This window comes from Zeus faber (assembly GCF_960531495.2).
Source record: "Zeus faber genome assembly, chromosome: 17".
NCBI classification, from domain to species: domain Eukaryota; kingdom Metazoa; phylum Chordata; class Actinopteri; order Zeiformes; family Zeidae; genus Zeus; species Zeus faber.
The window spans coordinates 21122964-21141885 of record NC_137204.1 but is presented as its reverse complement, the minus strand read 5'-3'; the positions used below and the strand labels follow the sequence as shown (position 1 = coordinate 21141885).

Genomic DNA, 18922 nt, shown 5'->3' with positions numbered 1-18922 from the left:
ACGTTTTCTGCCTGCCTGCCTGCCTGTCTTCTGGTTGTATCGTATTAACATGAAATTGTCGTATTTCATTTAAGTAGTTTGCCGTATTATTTGTGTATATATGTGTCAGAGTCCCTGCTAAACGTGGTAATAAAGCCCTCTGCGTCCAGCTGGCCGAGTTAAAAGGCTTGCATGTCTCCCTCCAGGTACGCCCCCGAGTCTCTGACGCAGAGCAAGTTCTCGGTGGCGTCAGACATGTGGAGCTTCGGCGTGGTGCTCTACGAGCTCTTCACGCACAGCGACAAGAACTGCAGCCCCCCGGCGGTACGCCCCCCCCCCCCGGCGCCTCCCTGCGCCTCAGAGTCCTGCCACGCTGAGCCACAGCATTTCCAATACACATTTGACAGGAGATATTAGACGCATTTTTCTTCCTTTAACCACTGGACGTAGCCGGCGGGAAAAGGGAAAATGAGAACAATCCCATAAAGTAATTAATTTGGACAAGTGAGGTTTTGGACGGGGTTCTACGGGGAGCTGTGACATTTACTGCATCATCGTCTGATCGCAATTATTTCTGCCGATCGCGATCATTTTGTGAGATCTTCAGATTCCGCCATCATGTGTTTCAATCCAAATTTAAGAGAAATTTTGATAAAATGTGAATTACGTGCATTTCCATCGGTTAGGTTGAGACACATGTCCACAGGAATTGTTATATTCCAATGATCTTGTGTGGATGTGTACGCTGTTATAAACGTATTCTGTCACCGTGGTATAAATTTACCACTGCCAATATATATTTTGTTATTGCGTTGATGATTTCTGTTATATGGTTAAGTTATACGGAGCCATTTTGTCTCCAGTGAGATGAACACTGTGTGTCCTCTCCAGGTGTTCATGGACAAGATGGGCAGTGACAAGCAGGGCCAGATGATCGTGTACCACCTGATCGACCTCCTGCTCAAACAGGGATACCGGCTGCCCGCTCCCCAAAACTGCCCCAAGGAGGTAAATAAGTCATGTACCTAATACCGCACAAAAAAAACAACAAAAAAAAAAAGAATCTGTTTTTGCCGTGGGCTTGGTTTGAGGCTTTTCGGGAAACCAGGTCGGCACGTAAAGCGATTTACCAACCTGGAATAAAACTTTAGCGCCAGAGCCTAAGCAGGTTTCCCTTGGATTTAAAGAGAACGTAGCTCCAGGAAGTGCAGGGTGAGGTATAGTTTAATAAATATTACTCTTTAAGTTGAGGGCTCAATAACAACACACGGGTTAAAATATATATATTATTTATTTTTTTTCGATCTATTCTGAATCCTTAAAGTCAAATTAAAATGAATTGAAAGTAAAATTGTCACTAAACGGGCGTACGATTGCACATTTAGTGGTTTACTCCACTTGGCTTGCTAATATGACAAAGGTCTAAAGCACAGACTCTCTCTCTCTCTAATCTCTCTCCCTCTCTCCATCTCTCTCTCCATCTCTCTCTCTCTCTAATCTCTCTCCCTCTCTCCATCTCTCTCTCCATCTCTCTCTCTCTCTAATCCCTCTCCCTCTTGTCCGTCTCTCTGTCCATTGCACTCTCCCTCTCCATCTATCTCTCCGTCTCTCGCTCTCCATCGCTCTCTCTTTCTCCATCTCTCTCCCTCTCGCCATCTCTCTCTCCATCTCTCCATCTATCTCTCATCTCCATCTCTCTCTCTCTCTCCCTCCCTCCCTCCCTCCCCCTCAGGTCCACCAGCTGATGACAGCCTGCTGGAGCAGTGACCCTGCCAAGCGGCCGTCCTTCCAGGATCTGGCCCAGAGTGTGGGCAGCATACAGGAGGGCAAGGAGGGATGAGGAGCTCCCGGTGCTCCACACGGCGGTGGTCCCAGCGCCGGCGTTTGGGCTACGGACCCCGTTTTCGTGTTCCCGGACATGTAGCGTACAACCCCCCCGGTCGGAGGAACCGATACTCCCGAGGGTCGCACGACGCGCCTGATGACGACCCCGTCATCGACTCTCCGACTCGCGGGACGGACGTTTCATTTAACGCTGCCGTCGGAGGTCGCGTGTTTGAAAGCCTCGTTCGCCGGGGTTCTATCACTCTCTGCCGTCGGCCTGAATGTCGCTGCGGTGGAGCGCGTGCGGGCACCGCCGGGGGCCGACCCCGACGTCCGCTTTGCCACAGCCCTCCGCTCGCTCAGCCAAAACAAAATATGCGTTCTCTCGTTTATTGTTGCGTCGTTGTATGGCAAGTGCATATTTCATCCCTGATTCTTGCCGAGGCACAGTCCTACTTACCAGCACATTCACCTCCACCATTACCCCATACACACCCATCCACTGGATCCATTATGTCTATGGGTACATTTCACCTCTCTATAGGGAGGGGTTACTGTAGGTGTTTGATACAGAGATATCTAAAATAATAATAATAATAATTATTATTATAGTAATAATAATAATAATACAAATAATAATAATAATAGTAATAATATTAATAATAATAAATTAACAAATAAATAATATTTTTTTACTGTTATACCTTCAGTATATGCATGGACTCACCCAGGGGTTCTGGTTTTGTAGCTGATTTTGTCCTTTTTTAAAAAAAAAAACGCCTTAAAGCAGGAGTGACCCCAAGAGCTTCGGCGACGCCTGCGCTATTAGATGGAAGTGTTTTTTAAAGCGCCGCAATTATCTCATGGAAAAAAAAAAAACCCGGCAGCATGTCGTGCGATACAAACCAAAGAGGCGGGGGGCTTTTCCCGCTGGACTGTTCCTCATGATCAAATCGATGAACGAGGGAAGCTGTGCACGCTGCTGCTCGGACTCGCTGCCTCGCATCTGGTATTGACCGGAACGCCGACCGCTCCCGCCCCAAACCCCAAAGACTCCCTGGCAGGGGAGGGGACGAGAAAGAGCACAGGGATGGATGGATGAATGAATGAATGACTGAATGAAGGTATCGGAGATGACAGTTTCTTCCTGGCACCAGTCCCACGCTGTCGTCTGAGGGAAACGGAAACCCTGGTGAAGTGTCACTGTTCCCCACAAATCCAGGTCTTCGCCTCCTGAAGGCGGGGCAGCACGTGCGTCCGCAGCTTCTTCTGGCGTTTTTGAGGAACAACGCTCGAGGAAAGCCCGGAAAAATTTCAGGTCGTGTGCATTTCAGGTGGCGCGCCCCCTCACCGATGACGACTGCGGCAGCTACGGTCTTCGGAAACTTCTGATCGTGGCTTGTGTGTTATGAGCTGTTTTCGTGTTGTTTTATGTAAAAAAAATTTTTATCAGTCAATAACCCAGAAAAAAAACGCCGTCAAATATGTATTTGTTGCTGAGGGCAACTTGGGAATTTGCCGTGGCGGTCGTTCCGCATGGCTGAGTCTCCATTCATAGTGATATAGTGTTTTATAACAGAGAGAGTCTATTTTTTAATCTGTTAGTTGAAATTGGTGTGGACGGCTACAATATTTACGTATTGGTATCTGATGTGAAATTGTTGTGAATAACTTTATACCGACATTTTATATTGGGGGGGGGGGGGACATAATTAAGACTTATTGTTGTTACAGCACCTATTGTTTTATTTAAAACTTCCATATTTGCTTTTGTGATATTTTCAAGCGTTTATCGACAAATCCAAGTAGATGCCACTATTTCCACACCCGACGTCATCTTTCTTCAGAGGTGAACGTGTAGATGTGAGATGTGTATGTAATTAAACCTGCCAAACCTTCACCCCCTGCGGGCCTTCATTCTCTCTCTCTCTCTCTCTCTCTCTCTCTCTCTCGATCTCTCGATCTCTCGATCCCGCTCGGTAAAGCAGCCTGTCGAAATGGCTGCAGTCATCTACCGCGTCCAATATGCCATACTATTGTATTTAGTGTATCTGAAACCATAGTATGCAGAATAATATGCAAAACATGATCGCAATGAACAACAGGTAGTAGGTTGGGTTGTAGGTGGATTGGAGTTTTGGATTTCCCTGCAGATAAGGACATTTCGGGCCCCACAACCTGCTCTTCACCCGGCCTTGTTACAAACTTCCCGCCGTGTTGGCGTACTAAAAAAGGTGTTTTTTAATCTTTTTTTATTTACTCAAGTTGAGATGCATTTGTCGTGAATGAGGTTGCTGTTTGTTTTCACTGTGATGTCGCCTTGTCTTGGTTTTTTGAATTGCTCTAATAGTAGAGCTGGTATATTTCCGTGTCAACAGCTGGTTGTGTCGTGTTCATTTTCATTTACGTGATAACATTTGATATTTTCTTTCAGTTTTTCCACCTTAAAAGAACAATCTGTTTGACTTTTTTTTCTATTGATTGTACATTATGTGCTGCTTTGTGACAACAACGTATTAAAAGGTGTGTTTCATAATCATTTTTTTAAACTGGTGTGTATACTACACAGCATCACCATGGCAACCTGCTGCGTTCCGGTTCACCGATCCAAACAGAAAGGTAGAGCAAATTGACGCATCAACTTCTTCGTGTAAGAAAACTACATTCAAAAAATACCATAATTAAAAAATGATAATAACAGAACTAGTGAATCTTTTTGTGTTTTCCCAGACAAAACAAGTTAATTTAACTGGGGATGTAAAGTTGGGTGCAATAGTTAACATAAGCTACCAAAGGCGTGAACATTATTTTCCAAAATAAATAATGCGTGAAACGCACGTAAAGCCAATATCACGCATTTCTTGTGAGAATCCTTGGTGCTTTTTGTGCTCAGCGCAGAGCAACCAGTCGCCGCTGCAGAGGATTGTTTCTTAATGATTCGGAATAGACGGACTCCTTCCCAATCGGCGGGGATGGAATGTTGGACAACGCAGCCTTAAGCGCTGGAATTTCGCTTTTTTTTTTTTTTTACGTGGCAAAGTTATCGTCAGTGTCCTTTGAAGGGTGTACGTGAATGTGGAAGCAAAAAAAAACCCCCAAACATTTGGTTCTAGTCCTTCATCCAGCCGCCCCCGCTGGAGATCCCCTTCCCTCTGCCGCGATATCGCAGCTTACTTGACTTCTTATCCCCCTGATAGTTATTATTTTTCATTGCCATTTCTTCGCAAAAGCAATGCGATCAGAGACTTGGGATCTAGGGACATTATGCGGACAGCAATGTTGGCAACCGTTGGTCAATCTCATGTTTGATATTACAATGGAATCCTGATCCAGACAAGACACTTTTCCTCTTTGGCTCCAAAGACCGCTGAACGGGGAGGGGAGGATGCCGTCGTGAATAATACCTCCTCTCCGCCACGCACCCAACTTAAAATGAACAAATAAACAAACGGTTTCTTCGTACCGTGTAATCACATGTAACTTGAGGTCCGGACCTCGATGATGATAATAATATATCAGCTGTGGATAAAACGTAACAGCACCCCTCACGGCCTGCTGGTAATAGCATGTGGTGATGTAGTAAAAACAGCCAGAAACATGATGCTAAAGGCCTGTGTTTGTACGGCGCTTGGGCTCGTCTTCCAGGTATCGTGCAGCCAAGAACACACGCTCATTGTCAGTCTTACATTCATTTTTTTTTAATAACATTTTTTTTTATATTCAACCGTGTAGACTACCTCTGCAGGTAAGAGGTTTAAAACCCCCCCAAAAATAAAACATTTTAAAGTGAGTCAGACTTAATAAACAGCTTGTCTGTCGGACAATAACATTTTCTGAAAAGATTGGATATATGTTATTTAATAATCGCTCGAGACCCTTTGAGTTTGAGTGAAATAAAACAACATTCGCCCACATATTGTGACCTGGGCAGGGTTTTTTATTTATTTCTTTCTTTCTTTCTTTCAACAAAAAAAACAAGTGGTATCTGTTCAAATGCATCGAAAATGACCTGAAGACATGAATGTGCACGTTTGGAAAGGTGCTGGAGCGACGGCTACGCCGTGTTTTTGTTTACATGGGCGTTGGGACAGTGATCAAAAGTGAGATCTGCAAATGGACGCAGTCAAACGCAACCCCTCCGCTCTTTATACCGATCGGAGCTTTTTCTCGTTTCGCCTCTTAGCTGTTCCAAAACCACCACATCTCCCAAAATCCGCCCCCAACCCTCCCCGGCCTCAGCACAAGTGGCCAATGTCATTCTTGGTGCAGCCGTGTTTGCAGCACATCCCCGCCACGCCCAGAGAGAAGTTCCTCCTCCTCCTGTCGGGCTGGTTGGGTCCTCGGCCCTGGTCTGGGTACAGGGCCTCCTCGTCTGGGACCTGGTCCTGGTCCCGGTCCCGGTCCCGGTCCCGGACCCAGTCCCGCCCCCCCGCCGGGAACCTCGTGTCCCTGAGTTGGTCGAAACGGACCAGGAGATCTTCCAGCGAGTAGGAGGAGGAGGAGGAGGAGGCGGGGGCGTTCAGGGTAGACCACCTGCTGTTGCTCGGCGCCATCTCACTTTGCCTCCTGTGCAGGTTCTCCCCATCTGTGACGTCACTGTAGGAGTTCCTCTGGAACGGGTCTAGAGAGGAGGGAGGGAATCCATGAGCCAAGTCCATTCAATTCCCAGTAAATAAGTTACAACACAATGAAAGGTTCTACACCCAGTAAATATGCCAATTTAAAATCTCATTCTTAGCCGAGGTTTATATAACGAATACGCGTAAAATGGAATGAAAACATTAAAAAAAGACAATAGACAATATTAAATCAAGAGGTGTAATTTGTAATTCTAGTGAAGGGAAACAGAGAATCGCGAGTGCTGGTTCCTACAGGACAATAATGATTTTCTTTATTATTATTAATATTAAAGAAGTGAAAACGCGCACAGAGGTCCAAGCGGAGATCTGCCAATTTATGTGAATCAAAATTGCATTTATCTATATTCTTTGATCCAAGTTTTTTTTGAAAATCTTCCGAAAAACTGTCACAATGTCAAGTTGAATTTCGACCTGAATTACGCGGTAAATAAGTAAAAAAAAAAAGTAAAGTAAAGCTTTATTATGGCGTTTTTTTAATTTATAAGACGCCGTTACAACGTTGCAGAAAACAAAACAAACACAACGAAAGAGGGGACAAAAAAACAGTGGGCGTCAAAGCAAGTATCAAACTTTACCTTTAAAATATACAAATAAAATAAAAACCCCCAAAAAAACAAACAAACCCGACGTCACGTTGAAAGTGCAGAAGCGGCGTAAAGCCGGCGCACGTCGTCTCACCCAAGGGCTGGTCGGGCAGCAGGGACCTCCTCCACCTGGAGCCTCCGCATGTGAAGATCACCGCCCTGATGAACTCCCTCCCGCAGAGCTTCACCCCGTAGTCCCTCCTGGGCACCACCAGCCCGGACGCAGCGCCGTCGCCCCGGGAGAGAGCGGCCGCGCCGCCCACGGCCAGGGCCAGGGCCAGGGCCAGGGCCAGGGTGACTCTCAGCGGCATCTTTAACTCCCTGCAAAAAATACGCTTCGGTTTCTGTTGGAATGGCGGTGGATGGAGACGTGCGTGCGTCTTGCTCCTCCCTCGGTTCCTCCTCTTCTGCTCGTGGTCCACGAGGAGGGGACCTTTTATAGCTGCTGCTCCTCAGCCTCCAATGAATCACGGCCCCAAGTTCAGCCACTTCGCCGCGCACACGCACGCACGCACGCACACGTACGTACAGGAACGCAAACACGAGTGTGCAACACACACGTTGTCACACACACGCAGTCACACGGGCGCACGCGCACACAAACATGAAGGCAGTCACACACACGCGCGCACACGCACGCTTCCCTGGGGATACAAAAACAATTGCAACTCACACACCAACAGAGGGACGGGAGCAGCGACAGGAGGAACTGGAGACCAGTGGTGTCACGGTGCTGACGTCAGACTGAAGCACCGGCTGTGATAAATACCTGAGCATGGGATTTGGCTGGGAGTGAAGAAGTATTAAAAGTAAAGGTATCCAAATTGCAAAAGTAAAAGTACTTGTCATGTCCACTTCCCTGATGTCAGAGTCTATAGTACGACATAAAGTGCAACTGTACCCGACGATCGGTCACCAAGATCCGTCGATTCCAGTTGAACAAAACTATTTGTACAGATGGTGCCGCAGTCGTTTACAGGGATTTGCAATCTGATCGGCTCGGTTTTGTTGCCTCGCTTGGATTCTGACTTTGGCATGAGGCACCAATTTTAAAAAACACAACTGTTTTTTGTTTTTTTTTAACCTGTGATGCCAGCATGCCGGGCATACAACGCAGAGTATTTGTACGCCATCGCATCTGGGACAGAGTTAGTCTGCAAGTGGAGTTCAAGTTCTGAAACCTGCAATTAATTCTTAAATCATCAAGAACTGCTGCAATATCTCTGTCCTGAGGATGACAAGAGCACAGCTTTTTGACATACTGTACGTAGACGCCCCACGGCTGCAGGAAAGCCCCGGGCCCCCAGAGAAGCCGGAAGCCCGCATAGCAGGCCCCACGCCCGACCCCGGGCACGAGCCCCACCGCAGCCGACCAGGCGCCCCACACGGCCGCGAGCCCCGAGTGCCCATCCATGTGGCAGAGTGTGCTCAACACCCCCTGCCGACAGCAGCAGGCCGCCAGATTTATGGGCCCTCCACCACGCCCGGCACCCGCCACAGAGAAGCCCCGCAGCGGGAGCCAAGGCCGACAGCCACCCCCCAGCACCCCAACCCACACCCACAACAGCAAGCGGCCTCGTCGGGAGGTGCCTTCCGGGGTGGGACCTGCCTACCAGGTCGAACCCGAATCATTCGCACCCCTCCGGGCCCCGCAGACCCTGGTCCGGCGGGGTGTTGTTTCGGAGTAGGATTGGCGTGCAAGTGTATGTGTTCTAAGATAATATGAGTGGGATTGAAATTTCGGGATGGACGAGAAGCACTCTGGGGCAGGAGCGTGACGGGCAGGATGGCAGCCGCCCGCCACATCCCCAACCGCCCCGCAGGCCCTAGGCCTATTGTGTGGTGTTTGTACTGAGTGTGAGTTTTGGCAGTGGGAGAGATGGGCGAAGCGCAACCAGATGGACGCAGGGGCGCAGCAGGCCCGGGAGCGACCACGCCGACCCCCTACGGACCCGACCGCGCCGACCCCCTACGGACCCGACCGCGCCGACCCCCTACGGACCCGACCACGCCCACCTCCCGTCCAACCCCCACCACCCGGCCCCCGTAACACCTCCGTGGGGCCCCCGGGACCCCACCACGACCACAGGACTAAGCGCCACGGACGTCTCAACCGTGATTTTGTCGTGGACTCTACTAGAATTTCAATAAAGCAACAATGGTGGATATTTGCTTTATAATGATTATAATGATAAATACTCACCATTGAATAAATAAATATAAATATTCACCATTGAACACGCTAGATTTAAGTTAAGCACTTTCGGTGAAGGGTCTGCCTTTCATTCAAATTCAGGATGTCTGTGCTGGTTCCAGCCACAGAAAGTGAATGAGTGAGAATATTCAGGAGGTTGTTTTTAATAGAAATATATGAACGAATAAAAGAAAAAACATTCAGAATAATACAATGGTCTAATTTCAGTTAAATGTGGGCTAGAGATTTTAAATTCCCACCCAATCAAAGTGTACATCTTGTGATACTAATTAGGCAACAATGCTAAATAGAGTGTGTGGAGTGAATCTAATATTTTGTCATTACCTATAAAGCGCTTTAAAAGACTGAACACAAATGGGTGGATTACCGTGAGGTGAGACTCGGGCGCTAACACAGCGTTACACAAAGATTCATAGAAAAGATAAAACTCCAAAAAATATATATAAATTGTGTCTCATGCGTTTATTAAATTTACAAAACCATTATACATTATAGCAGCGGTCCTGATACATGATTTATAATGATAAATAACATACAAATGGTTTGCTTTGAGCAACCACCATCTTTAAATCATATATATTATAGATTTCAGGCCTTAATTAAGTGCTGTGCTGTGCTGCATCTCTTTAGTTACACAAACCATACTTTCACCAGTCACTGAGTTATGGAGGCGGCGGGCGGAGTCTGTACTTCCAGACTCACAAGGCAGGCGTGGATCTGCTGATGGACGGGTTCAAGGTTTACAAATAAATAATAATAAAAACAATCATTTTTCGAGGAAGGAGGCGAGGTTGCATTTGGCCCGACGGGACTTCTCCACGCCCTCGAACGTCGGACATCCATGAGGCAGCTGCAGGCGGTCCTGCTCCGAGGCCATGATGCTCTCGGCCTCCTCTGGGAAACACAACGGGATACGACAAATTAGGACGTTTTCCCTCCTATCTTCCTATCTGGCGAGCAACTTCCCAAACAGGCCGATTTCGAGGTGAAATGTGAGAAAGTCGGTCTCCACAGAGAGCTTTACATTTTGACGGTCGAGTTACATATAATTCAAATATACAGAAGGTGCGGGAGCGTACAAGGTTTTCAGAAAAAAATAAAATAAAAATCAGGGAGGGAAGCCAGAAATTTTGGGAGGAGCCAAGACATGAGCTGGCTTTTGACAACATGGTTTGGAAAGGATAGTGGTGAAAATGGGTGTGTTTTCAAGTTTCTGTCAATGTGCGAGCACCAAAAACGAACAGAAAAGAAACAGAACAGACTTAACAGAAAAACCAATATGACATTATGTTCATTTACTCTGCACTAAAGGGGGAAAAAAAACGCCGAAATAAAACTAATTATCAATGGGTTCCACATGAGCAGCCTTTCCGTCCCGAACACTCCCACCAAACGTACAGGAGGCGCCGCTGAAATAGTCATAGAATACGTAGTTCCAAACTCCAACCTTACCTCTCACACGGAAAGCCATCGTTCCGTAGGCCGTGTCCAGGTTGTAGGCCAGAACGAAGCCCAGGGGGAGGACAGGAGCCAGCAGACCTGGCCTCCTCTGCTTAATGGCACTGGAGAAGTGAGCAGCAGGGGGGCAGAGAGGGAGGTTTCAATATTATCAATGGAGACTTCGTTTGACATTCCCTATCCAAAGAAAAACGCCGTAAAGGTTGCTCTAAAATAATTTATTCAGCACGACATTTCGTGAGGCTTTACAATAGTCGTAACTATGCGTGCGTACATCCGTATGTTTTGCTTCATCTCGGGTGAAGTTCCCAATATGTAAAAATTAAATAATTAAATTAATCTAAATTCTCACTGTTAAGATACATAAGAATAAGATATATAGCAAACAATATATACACGCCTGTGATTGTATAGCTTATATTTATCCTAATTAATCCAAATTCTAAATACCTAAACCATTGTTTATTGTCATAAAAGAAAAAACTTGCTTTTATACTGTAGTATTTTCAGCTTTGCAACAGACATGAGGATGTTAAAATTGATAGGGTTATTTAATAATCCACGGACACACCCTGAAGTGAGTCCTACTGTTGCTAGTGCGGTGAAGACGCCGAAGTATTTGATGAACTCTCTTGACCGGGCGATCTGCATTGCCATCCGTCGCTCTCTCATCTGGTTCTGCATTTCCAGCTGCCGCTCCATCTACAGTGCCCCAAAAAAAAAAAACAAACATGCACAGATACACAAGCATGACGGCAGTGAAAATATGACAGAAGTATAAATAAAAGACATTGTAATGCCAGCGGCTGCAAATTAAGAAATACAGCGTGCAGCCATGGTGGGGAGGTTTATTTGCTGTTTGACATAACAATTTGAAATGGCGCAATGTTTGATCTTCTGAACTTTGTCTGAAGTGTTATCGATGGTGCGAGACGTGGTCCCAACAAAAACTCATAGTCAATGATAGAGGTCGGATGACGGGCGGATTAATTCAAACAAACAGAGAGTACGTGGCTGCTTCAAAACCAGCTGTTTACAGCGGTGTCCACAACAGCATCTCTGAGCACGGATGGACGACAGCAGCTCCAGACCAAACCAGGGTCCCCTCCTCGAAGCTAAGCACAGGAAGATCACGAAAAGCATCCGATTTAAGATTGGGAAAATGTCACTGCTCAGATGGTCGGTTCAGAATTTGGTGCAAACAGCACGAATCAATGGGCACATCCCGCAGTGCATCAATGGCGCAGGCTGCTGCTGGTGTAGCCGTGTGAGGAATGTTGACTTATTGGCACATACAGTATTATAACTATTAATACAAATTTGAAACAATACACGAGGCCCCTTAACACAAATCGACCATCTTTTGAATGTTTCCCCTCATTTTGTTGATGCAACAAAGAAGTCAGGCTGCTCTGGTAGCAAAAGGGGAGCTACCGGGGCGAGAAGGGTGTTACTAATAAAGTGGTCACAGAGTGAAGTGTCATCAAGTCAGTTCAGTTAAGTGAAAGTTGTAAGCAAAGGAATTAATTCATATATATGCCCTTTGTATCAAAATAATAAAATGTGGTTTTACTGTAAAAGATAGCCTGGACTAAAAAGACCATCAACAAATGTTTACACTGCCAAAAAGTATAATATTTTCATAATTTGGCTGCCCCCCCCGCACCTCATAAATACAAAAGCTCGGTGGTTCAACTCAACACACTATAAATATTCACGATACAAACATGAGGAGGTGGAGGAACTACTTCCTTCAACCTTTACACCGTGTATTTCGGGACAGTGGGCAGGCAGAGGTCGCGAGTGTGGGATCAGGGGAACCTCAGCCTGGTTGGGAGTCTTTATTGTCTACTCCATTTCCGGTTTAACTTCCTCTCATAAATAAATATATGAAGCCTGATCCCTCGCCACTGACTGACTCTGAATGGAAACACGCACACGCACGCGCGCACACACACACACACACACACACACACACACACACACACACACACACACACACACACACACACACACACACACACACACACACACACACACACACACACACACACACACACACACACTTCTACTTTTCATTCAATGAAAGAGGAATGAGTGACACCGTGCCTTTGAGGGAAAAAAGCCATTGTGTCATGGATGAAACAGAATCTTAATGGCTGCATTCAAGTATCCAGCCTTGACACAAATTACATGGTCTCAGAAATTGTAATTTTTCCATGCCCCTCCTTATTGATGTCACAGTCCTGAGATATGTGATCAGGGGATGGTCATTAAGAGGCATTAAAATAATATTCGACTCGGTCCCTCCTGTTGATAGAAAGGTTTCTTTCTGCCATGTTAAAAATAGCTCTGGTCAGTTCTTTGCATGTAGTGACGCAATGGATAGAACACAAGGTTCTGCTCCTCCGAGCTGCTGTGCCATGAAACAACGGTACAAACTCAGTACAAGCCAACCCATTTTAGTTTGTGCCTAGTGAGCAAAGTTAGAAGGACTATGCAATTTTATCCTATATTTTCAATCTAAATGGTGCCGAAGAAGTTACGACACAATCTGTTATATGCGTTTAATTTAAGTTGGTTTGTAAAGAAGATGTGCATTAAAAGGTGGGTTTGATTTTTTGAGTGGATGCTTTTTTCCAAAACGAAAATAGTACATTTGTCAGTGGTAGTCAAGCGAACTGAGCATCACAGTCTTAATCAGCGAAGCCTTCGATAACAACAGGAAACAGGATATGGAGCGGCAGTTTGACGTACTGTCTTGTATCACCATCATCAGCGTGGTTGAAGAGATAATATTTATTGATCAAACGGGAGAATGTTTTATTCTTTGATTCAGATTTTAATCTTTTATTCAGATTTTAAATCGCTTACATGTTGATTAGGGCCTAGTTGAAAGTTTCCTTCCGGTTCAGCCTCTCAAGAGGGATGAAGTACACACTGGACTGGCTAAAATACGCAATGACACAAGCAATTGCAAGAAGGAAAAAAGATTTCAGGCAATTCCATGATTATCGTGCTGTGAACATCAGCTCTGCTACAATTAAAATCGTTTTAACGGGAGCCAATACACAATACACCATACTCTAGAGTCAAATAAGTCAATACATATTGAAAAAACAGAACTTTCTCTCACTTGTAATTAATCAACAGATGTACATGGGAAGTTTGTGAAAATATTTTCAATATACAATTAATCTGCGCAAATTCCATTAAAATCATTATTTAGTTGGCGTGTGGTGGACTGATTCTATAAAACCTTGAAGTGACCACGCATGCAATTACTAGAACTGCTTGAACAATCAGCAGTGCTTGTTTGTCCATTGTGGTGAGGGCTGAACCGTACTTTTGAAGAACGCTGAACCAACTAAATGAATGAGCCAAATGAATACCGCTCTAATAAAATGTCAACACTGAAATGGTAACACTTACCAATACCTAATATGAATCATTGATTATACTATTTGTGTCTATGACACTGCAGCAGCTGCGTCATAAAATTCTCTTTTCAAAATATTTGCTCTTTATTCAGCCCTCAATTAGCTGCACCAAAATAAAGATAAACGGTGTTTGAACATTAATATTGAACCACTACTGTGCCACAGATGATTAAGGGAAATTCCATCCTGGGTCCCTCCTCTACGAGTAACAAAGTCACTCACCGACTCATCAAATTAGCTCTGTGTTCCCGGTCCGCATCAACATTGTTCAGTTCACCAGCTAGAAAGACAAACAAAGTGCCCGCTGTAGATCGTCCTCACTCCGAGCCTGGATCATCACATTTAAGGCCCCTGGGCACAAATGTCTTGTGTGCCTGTAACTAGCCGAGTTGTCCCGGTCAGGACATTTATTTTTTTTTGCAAGGAATTGCAGGTGACAACAGGTCTACTTCAGGCTTCAGGTTACTCTAAGGTTTTTGTTTTCCTATACCAATACCTGAGATGCATAAACAAGGTTACAGGAGTTACACTAGAGGACTTCAATGGCGCCCTTTAGTGGACTTTGAAAACCGAAACACAGTATGCAACTGTGACATGTGTTTCTTATAGATGTGTTATTGTATAATTCTATAATTCTATAGTTGTAGCATTTAGCATTTCTTTATTGAATAATTCAGTTGTTTTGATAATACATTCTTATCCATCCATGTCTCCTTGCCATCTATTCATTATTTTCTAGAAACACATTATTCCAATTTGCATTATATTTTGACAGAACAGAAATGACACAATACATATTAAGCCCACCTATGGTATATGTTATCTATCAAATTCATTGAACTTACAATAATTTAAAATACAAATTTGAAACAATACACGAGGCCCCTTAATACAAATCGACCATCTTTTGAATTTTTCCCCTCATTTTGTTGATGCAACAAAGAAGTCAGGCTGCTCTGGTAGCAAAAGGGGAGCTACCGGGGCGAGAAGGGTGTTACTAATAAAGTGGTCACAGAGTGAAGTGTCATCAAGTCAGTTCAGTTAAATGAAAGTTGTAAGCAGAGGAATTTGGTTATCTACCGTATATGTTATCTATCAAATTCATTTAACTACCGATAATTTAAAAAATGACTGTAGTCGCGGTCAAATGCACCTTGCACCCTAATTAATTACTTCTGCGATTGAGAATTGAAAAGCACTATAACATATAGTTGTCTGACAATAGTACAATACACCATTTATAACCTGGCCAGACAATAAATATGTAACTGCTGATCATGTTAACAAACACTATATTCAAAAAGACAAAGTCTGGCAAGGAAAGCTGTATTTCCAACTCATGCAGTCTCAAAGGCAAATACATTATGTTCCCCTGGAAATGCCAGACGCTCCTTCTGATCTTGGCATAAGAATGATGCATAGTTAGGCTGTTGACAGATCTATTGTGCGTCATGACTGCTTGTGAAATCCCAAGGAAATTTCAAATAATACAAACGGGTTCCTCAAAGACACCTTTCAATGACCAAGAGAGATTAAAAGTACTGGAAGAAAGGGAGAGTCCACTGCAGAGGTGATGATGTGAACATACACCTCAAAACTCTGTGGAAGTTCACTGACATTTATTTCCTAAAGGCCAAAAGCCCAGAGTTCGCAGTAAACCACATGGAAAATTGACATTGACGCACACAAATCAGAGTCCACATTCAGGAAGCAAAACGCAAAAAAGAGATTGAGACAGAGATCAAAGCTAGATTCCAGACACTGCTATAGTATAATCATTTCAACATTAATTTGAGGAATTTGTCATACCCCAATATAGTAAGGCCAAATATTAAAATAAAACAAAAATACCAAAAGACTTAAGACGTTTACTGCTTTGCTTGCTGCAAAGGCATTTTTATTTTATTTTTTATTTTTTAATCAAACGGCGTTCTGAATTACAAAGCATCAGAAAGGAGTCCAGACCCTATCATTAGCGGCCAATACGTTTTAGTCTTTCCTTTTTTCATAAATGAAGCAAATCAAAATGTCAGAGCTCTCAATTATCCTGACATACAATTTATACAAGTGCATCAATCTATACCTCATTTTGCAATAATGTACAAATGACAACCGTGTCTACCGTGACTTTAACACAATACTCGATGACGATAAAGACCAATTCACAAGCCTAGCAAGGGGTAATTTGGTGTGACTAATGTGATTTGAAAACGACACCCGCTGACAACTGATTGTCTCCAACAAACTTAATGCGGGAGGAGGTAGCAACAACACTTAGATGTCCTCACCCCAGGGTGTTTCACTCATAAATGTCTGTAGTGTCAAATGACACATTTTGTCAAAAAGCACTTGCCGGAAAGATGTCTGGTCAGAGACAAACACATCTATCCTCAAGGAACCCTGTTATAATGACACTTCTTGCTAAAGGAACTTTTATATATGTATTTAGCAAAATGTACATTCAGGGTGCTTTGAATGTTCAACATGGATCCACTAAGTGTTATCTCATCTTATCTTCATGTGGGGACACGCAAAGTGTCCAAATAATAGTTTTAAATGACTTGACACAATGGAAGACACATAAATGATTCCCTAGTTTTGTAGCAACCAGTCCTGTGCCGTTCAAAACATACCACGTTTCACACTCTGACTCGAGCTGCCTGGGGAAATACACGCACAGAGTCGCGGGAACTTTTGGTGTAAAACACCGGGGAATACAATAGATATCATGGGACTATACTTAGTTCATTACCTGACTCAAGTCATTTACAGAGGAAATACATTCTTTCACATGGGGAAAAAACACGCCCGACTACATATCGGAGCTGCACTGTGGAACGAAGTGACTCAGCCAAGAAAGCCCGCACGGCTGCTGCACAGAGCTGAGGTGCCAGGTGTCGCGTGTCCCAATTGCACCAAATTCACATGCATGTCCTTGGGTCCCCGGCAACACACCCGCCAAGCCTGACGTAAATGGGATGAACGGTTGTCGAGATAGTCGAAGGAAATGCGTGCATACACAGCCAGAGATTCCTTCTTTAATTAGTTAGATGGAAGACGCAAAAAAGTTTCACAAACACCAAACACGTTACAAACAAACACAGCATCCATATTGAAGTCACGGCAAAAAATAGAATAGTCGCTTGACTGTAGGTATGAAAGAGTAAAGGTCACACCATAATCTATTAGTCACTTCTACAAAACCACTTAAATCTCACACATGCGAACCTGATCATATATCCAGGTAAAAGTGACACGAGAGTGAATAGCCTCTAACTAAGGGGAAAGAAAACCACTACAGTCTCAATCACGACCCCAAAACGGTCATTCTGAAACTCAGTAATAGTGGCTGATGAATGATATTAGTCATCATGCAGCACACGTGGAGCTGAATGAGAAGGAGAAACCGAGGAAACAAGACAACACACTGTTGGGCAGAGGTCTGGTAATGAAATTGTTATAATGACAGCTCCTATTCTCAGCCATATCCCACCTGCTGCCTAGCACCTCAGAGGCATAAATATATCAAAAAATATTGGCTGTGGAACAAAATAAAGGGAAAGAGAAAGGGGGGGGGTTTGTTCATTAATGGGGGGCAATAAAAATCTCTGCTCTCTGAACAGTAGCAGGATGAAGGAAATCAACTGGTTGGAAATAAAGATTCTGTCTGTGGGCGGCGGGGAAAAGTACATTTCTCAAGTATTTATACTTACTGAAGTAAATTCAGTCTTACACCGTTTCCAACCCGCTCATTTTGGTGTTAAAGCGATAAAAAAAAATGGGCTTTTGACACCTTTCCCATTGCCAGGAGAAATGCCGCGTTTTCTGCTGCGTCACATACGACATCACAAACACGTTGGAAAAGGGGCGTGTCATAGATCCAGTGTGATTGGGAACAAAACAGTAGAGACAGCAACGACATAAAACTGTGAAACCTGACGGATGCTCCACGCTGGTGCTCACCCACGCACCCGGGCATCAGCCGCTGCGCGCACCCGTCCCTCTGCGTCGGGGAGCGGGGGGCCGGCGGGGAGCGTGGGGGTTCTCCGCTGTGGTCACACGGTGCGATCCCCATACTCACAACATTTCACTGTCCCCCAGGTGGGGAAAAAAAAGCTTCAACAGCTTCTTATTTTGGAATCTAAATGGGATATGAAATGATGGAACGATACGCAGATATTATTCCTGTCTCTTTATGTGCCAACGTCAGAAATTTCAACGCACGTCGCATCGTGCAGGTAAAGGGGCCAAAACGAGCGGGTCGACCAGGGTGTCCTGTTCGCATCAGAGCCGATTAAAGCCTGGGTCTATTGAGACCCGGGTTTTTTCTTTTTCCACCGGTGGAAAATGACGATTGTTAGCGGGTGTTACCGGGTTTCTGGTGCGTTGGGGAGGGGGTACTGTATGAGGAGATGATCGACTTTTACGCCACCACATTTCAAAGTCAACATCCACGCCTTTTTACTCTTCAACATTGCAGACGGCCAGGTCACAAGCGGGAAAGATCAGGAATTGGATCCATCAATCCAACCGATTTGGAGTCGCTCGCCGACGACCGATTAGCTCTGCCATGTCCTTGTAAATGACTGTGACACCGACCCGTTCTACTTTACTGTGGATTATCACCTGGATCTGCCTGAACACCATCTGCAGAAAGAACCGGTGGAATAGCACGCTAATACTGTATTACAGACTCTGTTATACCTGGACACGTGATATGACAGGGACCTTCACTTTTAATACTTTAACCACGTTTAAGAGCGAACACATACTTTTAATAGG

General features: G+C 44.7%; 3 protein-coding genes across 4 annotated transcripts in view; 1 reads left to right on the top strand and 2 right to left on the bottom strand.

Moving 5' to 3' along the window:
- jak2a (Janus kinase 2a) overlaps nucleotides 1-4342 on the top strand; it is a 34451-nt gene extending 30109 nt beyond the window's left edge. Inside the window, exons 22-24 of one of the 2 annotated variants that reach the window (XM_080018220.1) lie at nucleotides 186-303; nucleotides 871-987; nucleotides 1712-4342. In XM_080018220.1, coding sequence (XP_079874346.1) covers nucleotides 186-303; nucleotides 871-987; nucleotides 1712-1819 — 343 coding nt within the window. In that variant the 3' untranslated portion in view covers nucleotides 1820-4342. Of the gene's footprint in view, nucleotides 1-185; nucleotides 304-870; nucleotides 988-1711 lie in introns of those variants that run through there. The other variant, XR_013844623.1, reaches the window with a different exon arrangement.
- A 1696-nt stretch (nucleotides 4343-6038) lies between these two features.
- Nucleotides 6039-7338, bottom strand: rln1 (relaxin 1; the record flags this gene model as incomplete). Its single annotated transcript, XM_080017676.1, has 2 exons — nucleotides 6039-6424; nucleotides 7122-7338. 2 exons carry the CDS (start codon nucleotides 7336-7338, stop codon nucleotides 6039-6041), a joined length of 603 nt encoding a protein of 200 aa, XP_079873802.1.
- Nucleotides 7339-9471: 2133 nt separating this feature from the next.
- The window catches only part of plgrkt (plasminogen receptor, C-terminal lysine transmembrane protein), a 10163-nt gene continuing 712 nt past the window's right edge, over nucleotides 9472-18922 (bottom strand). Inside the window, exons 3-5 of the mRNA XM_080018401.1 lie at nucleotides 11272-11402; nucleotides 10695-10804; nucleotides 9472-10136 (exon numbers count right to left, since the gene is read on the bottom strand). Of these exons, the coding sequence (XP_079874527.1) occupies nucleotides 10009-10136; nucleotides 10695-10804; nucleotides 11272-11402 (369 nt within the window). The 3' untranslated portion in view covers nucleotides 9472-10008. The remainder of the gene's footprint in view (nucleotides 10137-10694; nucleotides 10805-11271; nucleotides 11403-18922) is intronic.